Source organism: Musca autumnalis, unplaced genomic scaffold, assembly GCF_047663935.1.
Source record: "Musca autumnalis isolate F117 unplaced genomic scaffold, ASM4766393v1 scaffold_1, whole genome shotgun sequence".
NCBI lineage: Eukaryota > Metazoa > Arthropoda > Insecta > Diptera > Muscidae > Musca > Musca autumnalis.
In genome coordinates this window covers 227165529-227178768 of record NW_027411644.1, presented here as the reverse complement: position 1 = coordinate 227178768, position 13240 = coordinate 227165529, and the positions used below count along the sequence as shown (strand labels likewise).

Sequence of the window (13240 nt, the reverse complement as noted above, 5' to 3'; positions counted from 1 at the left end):
AATGTTTTATGCGAATGAAATATTCAGAAATGTCGCCAGTACTTATGTTTAAATAACTATTACATATAATGTCGATAAGTTTTTGTCACTCCTCCCTGTGTAAAAAATAATGTTGTTAATTAGTTCCTCGAAAAACGGATCGATGAAATAAACTTGCTGTATGTATAATATTATAAATGAAATATGTTCCAATATCTTATGAACGATGACAACTGAAGGATATTTTATTGATTTTGAAAGCTATTCCTAAGGCATCAGTAGTGGGATACTCTAACGCATTTTTGGTTATCGACAAAAATCGGTAAAATTAAAATGAATTTAATTTAGGTAATTAACGAAATTTGTCGGCAAGTTAGCGACCAGTGCGTTTTGTAAACATTTTTCTCTGCAAAGAGGAAAGTGATGAAGTTAAGCCAATGGGGGAAACTCCAGACTTAAACAATCATATGATTGAATCTTCAACTAAAACATAACAAACAAAAAACAGCGAAGGCTCGCGCAAAACGGAATTTTGTAAATAAAATTCCAACGACATACTCACAGGTAACTGTGTTGATGTTATTTCAACTTAACAGAAATCGATGATTTCTTAGTTGAATCGTGCTGTCAGCTTGCAAATATTTTGTTCTGGTGTTTTTTTTGGAAAGCCGAAAAGTGAGCATCATTCTCATTAACATGAGAATACTTGATGCTTAAATAGTTCAGGTTTTCACTAAAAAAAACATCATTTCAAAAACTGAAAAGCCAATTGATAATTCCCTTCGCCGGGATGAAATGATGATATTGGTAGCGATCAGTAAACTTTGCAAGCTGTCAGTGCGTTTTGTAAACATTTTTCTCTGCAAAGAGGAAAGTGATGAAGTTAAGCCAATGGGGGAAAGTCCAGACTTAAACAATGACCAAAATAAATTTGTCGCTAAGTTCTATCGATAACAACAATGCTGCCAACTTTTATTCATACTTTTTATTCATAACTTTACGTTTTTATTCAACCGATTTTTGTCGGTAACCAAAAATGCGTTAGAGAAAAAAATAATGTACAGATTTCCAACCCTTATGGAAATCGATTCCTTTCCTTGTAAGTTCCACTACTACTTTTTATCCCATTAGTTACGTGTCTCCTTAAGCTATTCTCGATATCAATTATTTATCTTCTAACATGCAATATCCCATATAGACAAAGATAAGTATGTACACCTTATATTGTTGTTGTTGCTGCTGCCCTTATAGTTTATAATACTTTTTGGGTTGTAATGCTAGTTAAGTGCCATACACTAAACTTTACATTATGCACGATGTTCGTTGGTCATAAAGGGTATTTGTATCGTACACGTTTTATACGTTTATTCTCAACTCAAGGATTTACATTGAGGTAATTATGTATGCCCATCGCCATCATCATCATCGTCGTCAGCATCAATTTCATCTTAGGCTATACTTTAACATGCAAATATTTGTGTTGAACTTACCTGAACGTTTTTCTGCCTCATTAATTGGTACATTTTCTAACACAATTGCCTCAGAGCGTCCCTTTTGATTGACACTGTACACAACTAAATGTAGAGCGGGATTAGGATCTGGATAATAGTCCATGGGTGTTAAATCTAATGGAAAAAAGAAAATATGACAAATTTTATTATAGAAATTAATTTAATAAATAAAATTTATTGTATTCATATAAGAATGACGATAGTCAAGTAAGGTGGGAAAACGTGTTGGATATCTTCAAACATTGCAAATTGATTTCAGTTTCGTATGGGACCTTCTGTGAAAAATCTCTTTGTATCACATATAAAATTACATAAGGGGTACTGTGTATATATGGATAAGGACGGGGAGATTTGTATGGATGAAAAAACCTTTGTGGGGCCCATCGCGTTTCAGATTCCTGGGATTGTACTAAGCAAAAAACTCTAGTAGAACAAGTAAAAAAGTGTCAGTCAACAGATGCCGACAGATATATACCCTGAGCCAATGTGAAGTGAAACTTTCACCTACGGACACAATTTTCCCTTCAGAATTTTGTGGCCCTTTTTGGGCATTTGAACTTGCCGACAAAAATGTGGATTAGGAATTAACTGCACTAAGACACAACTGTTGAACTTTTGTGGGGTAGGTACACTTAGGGAGGACCAATATGGATCGGTCAATCCCTTCAAGAGCTATCGTGCGTACAATTTTTTTCGAACATTTTTGAACTTTTGTGGGGGAGGTACCTGAAGGAGTGGACCCTGAAGGAGTGGACGAAGCTCAAATTTTGGACCGAATCGGAAAATCCGTTCGAGAGTTATCTTGCGCTCCAACCACTACACACGGTGTCATAGAGGTTTTTGCACCTTTCAGGCGATTTTCTCAGGAAGTATGGACTTGCCCCTGATGAAATTTTTACCATCGTATAGGGGGCATTGAATACAAGCTGTAACAACAAAAACAAAGCGATTCGGGAGTAGGTCCTAAACTGAACTTTTCCGAAATTTTGTGTGGTAGATACCCGAAGGAGTGGACAGATTGAGCCCATACTGGAACCTTTTCTAAGTCTAGTAAAAATTTCACGATGTGCAAAGTATGGACCAAATCAGTTACTCCCTTCAAATTTTCACAAATTTGCACAAATTTTCGGAATATTTTCGAACTTCTGTGGGGGTGGTACCGGAAGGAGTGGACCATCTTCGAACATAAACTAAGTTTGGACAAAATATTACGAAAGCCCAATTTTGGACTAATTTGGTTCATCCGTTCGAGAGTTATCGTGCGCACCAACCAGACAGACAGACGAACGGATATTGCTAAATCGACTCCAAATTGTCTGAAACGGATTTCGTCCAAACATACTTGGGGTCTAAAACCATTATTTCGATGAGGCACATCTTGTCCGTATGAAAGTGAATATACCCTCGTAAGCATAAATGCTGAGGGTATAAAAAAGATTTTCTCTATTTGAACCAATATTAACAAAAGTTATGTGTTTTCTTTTGCATATAGTTTTTACAGAAGTTGGCTTTTCAAGGCGCGATATCTCTGCAAGGGTTAGTCAAAAAAATCTGAAAATATACCTGATGAGCAGCATCACCACAGAAACTAAGAAATCCCCTAATATACTTTGTGGGATCTAAAATGATTCGAGGTGTTACAAACATAATATGTTCGAGGTGAATGACAAACTTAGTATATCCTCCGTTATGTGGTGGAGGGTGGGTTCCACCGAGGTGCAATGGTAAACACGTCTGCCTTGCACTCATAAGGTCTGCGGTTCGAATCCCAGGCCGGGCACAACATAAATCATACTTCCCAATGGTCACAAAATACTCCTCTGCGTAATGTATGCGACATTTTCTGTGTTATAAGACATGCCGTTCGGAATCGGCCATAAAATATAGCCCCCATATCATTGAGCTAATATGATATGAGAGAAGTCTCCCGTGTCACTGCCGGAATGTGTATGGTAATGAAGTTTTTTGCTGGGAACAGGGTATTGTTGATTTTGTTTAGTAGCTTCCATGACTAATGGTTCACTACTTTAATAATTTTTCAACACAATCATATTATAGCCTACTCTCGTCGTGGGCTTCAGAGGTGTATAGTCATTGAACTTTGAACATAAATTAAACCACGTTCAGAAAGTTACTGTCAACATCTAAAATATGTCAAAGTGACATAGCTACAGTTCACATTTATGTCACTTACATTAAATTGTGATTTAAAATTCGACGATTTGAAATACTTTAAGGTGTCTAACAATGGCTTGTGATTAGCAATACAAACGGTTGCGTTCTTGATTACCCTTACTCATGCGGGTGCTTAAATTAACATTACAGAATAATCAACTACATAACACACACGGCATTTATGTATGTGGCATATACACATGTATATCATTATGTATGTATGTGCATATAAATTTTATACAAACATCAAATAATCTCACACTTAGTCACACTTCAATGGTAATGGTTGTGCTATTTGCCGATAATTACCCTTTAATAGGCTGTAGACTGGTTGATTGGCTTACTACTTGTGCTGCTGTGCTACCTGTCTCGGATGGCGGTGGGTGAAATGTGAAAATGGGGATGACATACACAGTAGCACCAACAGCAGCATTGCGGATTACTTATTGAAATAACATTAATTAGTTGCGTAATTACCAAAGCAAAGATGTAATGTCAACAAACCAACAGCAAGCGTCAACAGTTAGCTGCTGATAAGCACTAGAAGTAGTAATGGGTTCTGAAAAACTTCAGTTATCCTTACAAATGAAATCCCCTTTTATACCACGAAAAAACAAGAAATCAACTACCGGAACATCATTAGGATTTTGTGTATAAAACTCTTACATATCAAAGTTTGCCCGCTCCCCTCCTAAGCCAAAAACAAACTTTTAAGTCATGCCAACCAACATTTAATGAAGGTATCTCTACAAAACAACCAAGAAACCAAACAGACAGCCAACAAATCATTGAGAGTTTTTAAACTTCGATAATTATAAGGACAAGGAATTACATGAAACAGGCCGCCAGAAAAAAATAAGTCTGTAAATGTGACTAGAAATTTTTTTTTCTTTTCTGGCGATTATAAGCTTCTCATTAGCTTTAATGGTGTTGGATTCGTTTTTTATTTAAAGTCGTTCTTTTTGTGGCAAATCATTGAGCTGCATTTCACCAACACTGCGTAACCAAGCAATCTCCGGCAACACCAACCATAGAAATTCTTTGGATCCTAGTGGTGCGGAATAAAAAAAGGTTGATTTGCCTGCCAGCGATTTTTCCCAATCCAAACAAGAATATGGAGAGTAGAGTAAATTTAGCTTGTAAAACTCTTTTAATGTTGATTTTTTTTTCGTGTCGTGTTTAATGAGCCAAACTTTGATTATTGAAGTTTTTGTTTATTCTGTGTATTCGTGTTCGTTTTTTTTTCTCTACCTATACTTTGTTTTCTATCTTCCTTGTTTTTGTTTGTCTTGTACAGGGAATTAGTGATGTTGAAAACTGAAATTGTATAATGAGGTGTATGGAAATCTATATATGTTGCTATAGGTGTGTTTGGTGGTATTTACGTGTATGGCATGGCTTTTTATAACTATTGAAAATGGTGAGTAGATTTTCGTGTGAAATTTCATGTAGTGGGTTTTTGGAAAAATGTGGGGAAAGGACTATGCAAAACAAGATTTTTTTGTGTAAACGATTTATTTTTCTACCCTTCACACCTTAAATGAGACTGATGTCAAAGAACTCGAATTTGCAGGTCTTTTTAATTGTTAAGCATTTAGCTCCATCTTTATTTAGTATATGTATGTATTTCACTTAGTGAAAAGGGCTCACATTTTCCTACTTCCTTCGGAAAATGGTATTAATTCAGCACTTGGGGAATAGGTGAGAGCCCAACAAATATAGAAGATACATACATGCGAATTAATTAAAAAGTAGTGAAAAATTTAGCTTATCTGTGGAACGAGATTCTTGGAATAAGCATTCAAACGCAGATGATCCCTGGGTTGAGTAAAACGAATATAAGACGCCACTAATCATCCAATGTCACATTCACTCGAGAGAACGTTGAGTTAGTAATGGGTATATCACACCATATGCTTTTTTACATGTATGTTGTCAATTTGGGTGTACTAATATACAGACTAGCTGATGTCGTATATTTGAAAAAGCATGTGGTGTGATATAGCCATAAGCGACCATAGAAAAAGACCGACTATGTGACACTCTGCACCACTAACCATGTCAATAAGTTGTTTACGGATCACAATTTGTTTTAGGAAAGAACTATAGATTATGCCTTAAGCTACCCGATCCTTCCACCATAAAATATTCTAAGCTTAAGTAGACTAATTTATTTTAGCTTGAGTTATTTTATGACCACGGAAAAATTAAATGCCTAAATTAGGTCAGAAAATGGATCTAAAAATATCTTCAACCGGGCGGCATCTTAATATGGGCCTATTTTAAAGTATGGACATATGTTGAACATTTTTGTGACCACTGTGAACCTAAATGTCAAATTTCAGCTAGTTCGAACAGAGAATGCAGCTAAAATCCCCAAAAATACTTATAATTCGGAGGTACCGTTATATCGGGGCTATATCAAAACATGGAACTATGTTGACAGTTTTCGATGGAGAAATTTCAAATTACATGTTGTTCGATTAAAAATAATAGCTAAAATAGTCAAAATTCCGAAAATCGTGAAGTACAGTTATATCGGAGCTATACCAAAACACGGACCAATGTTGACAATTTTTGACAGGGAAATTTTGTGACCAATGTGATCTTGAAAATAAACTAACAGGTAGTTCGGTCAAAAATTGTAGCTAAAACCCTCAAAGTACCGAAAATCGAGGGGTACCATTATTTTGTGCCTATACCCAAATATGGACCTATATTGACAATTTTTAGTGAAGAAGTGTTGTAACCGATAGGAACCTCAAATGACAAATTACAAATAGTTCAGTTAAAACTTTTAGCTAATATCCTCAAAAAAAACTAAAATCAGAAGGTTAAGTTATTTGGGGCTATACCAAAACATGGACCTGTGTTGTAGTTTTTTTGGCGGACAAAAAATTTGCTACACTCTCCTATACAAATGAAATTGGGAAGTACTATTATCTGGGTGCTATACCAAAATATGGAGCCATGTTGCAAATTTTTGGTGGAGTAGTTTCGTGACTGCGGGTAATCTCAAATGTCGAATTACAGGTAGTTCGGTCAAAAATATTAGCTAAAATACTTAAAATACCGAAAATCGGCAGTTAAATTTATATGGGAGCTATACAAAAACATTGACCTATGTTGACGGTTTTGTGACCACTTGGGACCTCAATTATTTAATTACACCCAGCAAAAAATCAAAATAATGGGTTTTGTAAGGGATTTTTGGCAGCCGAAACTACTTACAAAACCCGTCACTAACCCATTATTTTAACAGGGGCATTTCGCACTGAATTACTAGTTATTCTATGACCACTAGAATAATTAGTAATTCTATGGTCACTGGAAGTTGAAAAATAAGCTATAAGCTAAAAAATATTTTTTTATACCCTCCACCATAGGATGGGGGTATATTAAGTTTATCACTACGTTTGTAACTACTCGAAATAATCATTGTAGACCCCACAAAGTATATATATTCTTGATCAGCGTGCAATTCTACATTTATATAGGCATGTCCGTTCGTCTGTCCGTCTGTCTGTCCGTCTGTGGAAATCACTCTAGCGTCCGAACGGATTGACGTAGGTTTGTAACTACTCGAAATAATCATTGTAGACCCCACAAAGTATATATATTCTTGATCAGCGTGCAATTCTACATTTATATAGCCATGTCCGTCCGTCTGTCGTCTGTCTGTCCGTCTGTGGAAATCACTCTAGCGTCCGAACGGATTGACGTAGGTTTGTAACTACTCGAAATAATCATTGTAGACCCCACAAAGTATATATATTCTTGATCAGCGTGCAATTCTACATTTATATAGCCATGTCCGTCCGTCTGTCGTCTGTCCGTCTGTGGAAATCACTCTAGCGTCCGAACGGATTGACGTAGGTTGATGAAATTTTGGGAAAATATGTTATATATACGTAGGACTTTTGGTATTGAAAGCGGGCTATGTAGGTCCACGCTTTCGTATAGCCCCATACAAAATGACGCGTGACGCGTCGTCGTTTTAAGGAATTTTTAAGATATTTGGCCCATTTTACCACCGAATTGGTTGTAATTTGGTACTTTGTGTCTCCAGAGGCCAAAAAATATTCCTACCAAAGTTGGGTTATATAAGTCCACGTTTTGGTACAGACCCCATATAAGCCCCCATATAAAGTACGCGTCATCTATATATATAAAAGAGTAGTGAGGTGAGTGACTGACTGACTGATTCATCAACGCCCAGACGAAACGGCTGAAGCTAGAAACTTGAAATTTTTAGTGTGGGTTGCTGTTGGTGTGTAGGGGTGAGATAAGGCTGGATTTTTCGAAATTCGAACTGGAAGGGTACGAAAAGTACTAAAAGGTACTAAATATGGTACCCTTGGTATTAGGCAAACGGGAAGAGCTAGAATTCTGAAATTTGGAATGAGGGTAACTGATGGAGAGTTAGAAAGATGTACCGAAGGGTTTTTGGAAATTCGAACTACAAGGGTACGAAAAGTACTAAATGGTACTAAATTTAGTACAATTTGGATTTGGGTGAACGGATAGAGCCGGATTCCTGGAATTTGGAATGAGGATCACTGATGAAGAGTAAAAATTAAAGGTTTTTGGAATTCGAACTATAAGTGCACGAAAAGTATTAAATGGTACTAAATTTAGTACAATTTGAGTTTGGGTGAACGGATAGAGCTGGAATCCTGAAATTTGGAATTAAGGTCACTGATGGAGAGTAAAAAAGAAAGGTTTTTGGAAATTAGAATTAAAAGTATACGAAAAGTACTAAATGGTACTAAATATAGTACAATTTGGATTTGGGTGAACGGATAGAGCTGGAATACAAACATTTGCAATGAGGTTCACTGATGAAGAGTAACAATGAAAGGTTTTTGGAAATTCGAACTATAAGGGTACGAAAAGTACTAAATGGTACTAAATTTAGTACAATTTGGATTTGGGTGAACGGATAGAGCTGGAATCCTGAAATTTGAAATTAGGGTCTCTGGGGGAGAGTAACAAAGAAAGGTTTTTGGAAATTAGAACTGTACATAAGTGCACGAAAAGTTCTTAATGGTACTAAATTTAGTACAATTTGGATTTGGGTGAACGGATTGAGCTTGAATCCTGAAATTTGTAATGAGGGTCACTGATGGAGAGTAACAAAGAAAGGTTGTTAGAAATTCGAACTATAAGTGCACGAAAAGTACTAAATGGTACTAAATTTAGTACAATTTGGATTTGGGTGAACGGATAGAGTTGGAATCCTGAAATTTGGAATGGGGGTCACTGATTATGTACCAAAGGTCGAAAAATCCTAAATGGTAGTGAGCTTACTATGATTTGGATTTGAAGAGCTGGAATCCTGAAATATGGAATTAAGATTACTGTTGGAATATAGAATTGAGAAATAGAGGTAGCTTTGGAAAATCGTACTAACGTGCACGATGCAGTACTAAATGGTACGGAATTCGCTACAATTTGTATTTGCGTGAACAGAGTACTGTTGGAGTGAAGGATTGAGGTAGTTTTGGAAATTCATACTTATGGAAAAGTGCTAAATGGAACTACATTGGCTATAAATTGGGTTTAGGTCAATGGATAGATATGAAAGTACATTTTGGAAAATCGTGTACGAAAAGTGCAAAATGGTACAAAATTTGGTACCTTTTGGTATTTGCTATATGGTACAGAATTTTGTACAATTTGTGATTTTGTAAGGGGTAGAACTGGAATTTTGAAATTCGGTATTAGATTAGCAATTGGTGTTTAGAGTGGAGGTAGGGAGGAGGTTTTTAAAATTCGTACTTATTTATACAAAAAGTACTAAATAGTACTATAATGGGTTTCAGGGGAACAGATAAAGCTGGAAAAGTGAATTGGGGTTAGAATATATGTTGGAAGGGTTAAAACCAGGAGTCAAATCTGAAATTTGCAATATGATACGTAGTTTTGTAAATTCGAAATAAAAAATATGGTAGTTGTGTAGGGATGCGATAGGCAGATTTTTTTTTGTAAATTCTGGCTACAATCGAAAAAAATATTGGTAATAAAAATAGGTCTTAGTACAACAGAATCTCCAGCATTCACCATTCCCGTATTAAATATTGATTATATATTCTGTTCCCTTTCCGCATACGAAGTAGCGGGCATTTGCTAGTTTTAATATATTTTGAATGTATTAGACCCATTTGACCACAGAATTGGTTGTAATTTAGTATTTTGTGTCTTAAGAGACCGGAAAATATTCCTACCAAAGTTGGGTTATATAGGTCCACGTTTTGGTATAGTCCCCACATAAGACCCCTTATAAAGTACGCGTCATTTTAATATATTTTGAATGTATTAGACCCATTTGACCAAAGAATCGGTTGCAACTTTGTATTTTGTGTTTCCAGAGGCTAAGAAACATTTCTACCATAAAATGTTTATATAGGTCCACGTGTTGATATAGCCCCCATAATACAATATCTCCCGATTTTCGATATTTTGAACGTTTTAACCTCATTATCACACCGATATGGCTGAAATTTGGTATTTAGTCTTCTTTAGGCGTATAAAACTTTCCCCCAGAAATTTGTAGGTATAGGTCCACACCATCATATAGCCCCCATAGAACGGTACCTTCCGAATTTCGGTATTTTGAAGGTTGTGGCCACATTAATCCACCGAAATGGCTGAAATTTGTGGTGGAGGGTATAAAAAGTTCGGCCCGACCGAACTTAACGCTTTTCTTACTTGTTATTTATAGATCAGTTTAGGTGGAATTAATTTTCTATTTCAACACACTTCATATTTTTATTTTATTTCGCTATTGGCTGGATTTGAACACACGAACTTCTGCTTTGTAGCCGAACACACTACATACTAGGCCACGCACACGAACATTAAGGGTTGTTTAAATATTCGATGTTTTGTTTAACAAAAAGTACCCGGCCGGCGGTGAGCGTTGAACACACAACCCTCTGATTTGTAGTCGGCCACACTAGCTCTGTGCCATCGTACTCATAACTTATTAAGGAGTAATATAAGTAGTTAGTTTTGTTTACATTTCTTTGTTGTGGGTTACATGGGTTACATAGTTCGGACACAAAATGTAGCTAAAATCCTCAATACACCTAAAACCAGGAGGTACCGTTAAATGGGATACCAAAACAAAGACCTATGTAGAAAATTTTAGCTTGGAGAAGTTTTGTGACCACTGAAAATCTCAAATTCCAAATTACAGGGATTTCGGTCAAAAATGTTAGCTAAAATCCCCAAAAGACATAAAATCCGGAGGTACCGTTATAAGGTACCAAAACATGGGCCTATGTTGACGGTTTTAGGGGAAGAAGGCTTCTGACCACCGCGAACCTCCAATGTTAATTTACAGCTAGTTCGGACGAAAGATGTATCTAAACTCCTCGATACACCTAAAGTAGGGAGGTACTGTTATATAAGAGCAATACCAAAACATGGAGCTTTGTTAAAAAATTTTTAGTCGATAAATATCGTGACATCCAATGTTACGTTACAGATAGTTCGGTCAAGAAATGCAGACAAACTCTTCAGTACACCTAAAATCGGGAGATATAACCTCTAATGTCAAATTACAGCTATTATAGTAAAACATGTAGCTAAAATTAAATTCCCAAATTCTCGAGGGCTACTTTGTATGGGGACCTTTGTTGTCCATTTTTAGTGAAAAAGTTTAATGTATAAAAAACAAGTAAAAAAGTATTAGTCAGTCGTGTCGACGGAGATATACCCTCAGCCAAAGACCAAAAAAAAAAAAAAAATAAAAACAAATAAAAAAGAAACCAAACACAATAATTGTGCCTTATGTAAAATATATTGATTTTGTATCACGAGTTTGCTTTAAAATCTGTAGGTACAGTAATGTGGGACTATACCATATCATTGGCATATGCAAACAAATTTTAGTAACCAAACTTTTTCATAAATGACTCGAAATATTAAATTACGTTAAACAAAGTTTGAAAGAAACTTTTGAAAAAGTTTTAGAGGTATGTTGCACAATAGCGATTTTAGTATGTGCCGGCAGGGGTTTGGAGCTTCCGGAACATTATCTCAGAAAGAATTGGCTTACTCCGGAAAAACTTGTACCGTTGTAAACGAGGCCGTTCTAGCGGCCTACTGAAAAAAGAATCAAAACAAAGCGAGAGGAGCTCTTAAACATCACTTTTTCCGAATTTTGTGTGGGAGGTACCCGAAGGATTGGACCGATATAGTCCATATTCCAACCTGATACATGACTAGATGAAATAATACGATGTGCAAAATCTGCACCAATTAGAAAATTCCTGCGAGAATTATCTTGCGGATTTGCCATTTTGGTTGGTGACGTCAGGGTTTCTTTGAACATTCAGGTCAATATCTCAGAAAGTATGGACTTGCGCAAGAAAAAATGTTTACCGTCGTAAAGGGAGCCACAAGGACAATCTACTGAAACAATTTCAAAGCGATCCGAGAGGAGCTCTTAAACTTCGCCTTATCCGAATTTTGTGTGGGAGGTATCCGAAGGAGTGGACCGATACAGTCCATATTCGAACCCGATCTATATCTGAAAGGAAAAATACGATGTGCAAATCGATTGCTCCCTCCGAGAGTTATCGTTCACACTATTTTACAGAAACATTTTGAACTTTTGTGGTTGAGGTACCCGAAGGAGTGGACCGATATGAACCATCTTTGAACTTAAACTAAGTTTGGACAAGATGTTACGATACCCGAAATTTGGTTCGAATCGGTTGATCCGTTTGAGAGTTATCGTGTCTGAAACTAATTTCCTCCAAACATACATACTTGGGGTCTAAAACCGTTTTTTCGATGAGGCAAATTTTTGGTTGTGTCAAAGTGTATATACTAGGCCGGGGCGATTTGTGTGGAAGGAAAAAACATTAATGAGCCCTTCACGCTTCTGATTCCTGGAACTGAACTGAGCAAAAACGTCAACTGGACCATATGTCTACGATAAAAATCGAGCCTCCCGATTTTGACTTGAAATTTTTATTGACTTTTTTTGCATATTTTGGCATATAACAGCTAAGCCATTGAGATTTCCAACACAAAGAACAAAATTGTATCCAACACAATAATTAAGAACTCTCCCGTACATCTCAAAAGTATGGAATGCTCCTTCAGGCAGTTTTGGCCTTGAGAAAGTGCACATTTTTCGGAAAATATGGATAAATGACACTGTTCTATAAAAGTTGAGTAGACAAATATTCAAGGGTTCTGTTATAAAATGCTATCGTGTTTGGGTCCATAGACAACGAAAATATCTTTGGTTCGTTTGCGTCACTTCGTTTTATTATTTTATAACGGTAAAAGTAGTAAAAATCTGGGTTTCTTACATTTTCAAATTTAAACGGCATATCTTCCTTTTTACAACGGATTTTTATTGATCCTTTTTCCTTTGTGTTGGCTACAATTTTGTTTTTTTGTGTTGGATTGCAAATCCCAATGGTTTGGCTGTTATATGCCAAAATATCCAACAAAAATGTAAAAAAAAACTTCAAGTCAAAATCGGGAGGCTAGATTTTCATTTACTCAGTTCAATCCCAGGAATCAGAAACGCGAAGGGCCCATTAATGTTT

General features: G+C 36.2%; 1 protein-coding gene across 1 annotated transcript in view; it reads right to left on the bottom strand.

Annotated features, from left to right (window-relative positions):
• side-III (sidestep III) overlaps window positions 1–13240 on the bottom strand; it is a 738714-nt gene that overhangs the window by 49381 nt on the left and 676093 nt on the right. The window contains 1 exon segment of the mRNA XM_073960318.1: window positions 1470–1604. Within this exon segment, the coding sequence (XP_073816419.1) occupies window positions 1470–1604 (135 nt within the window).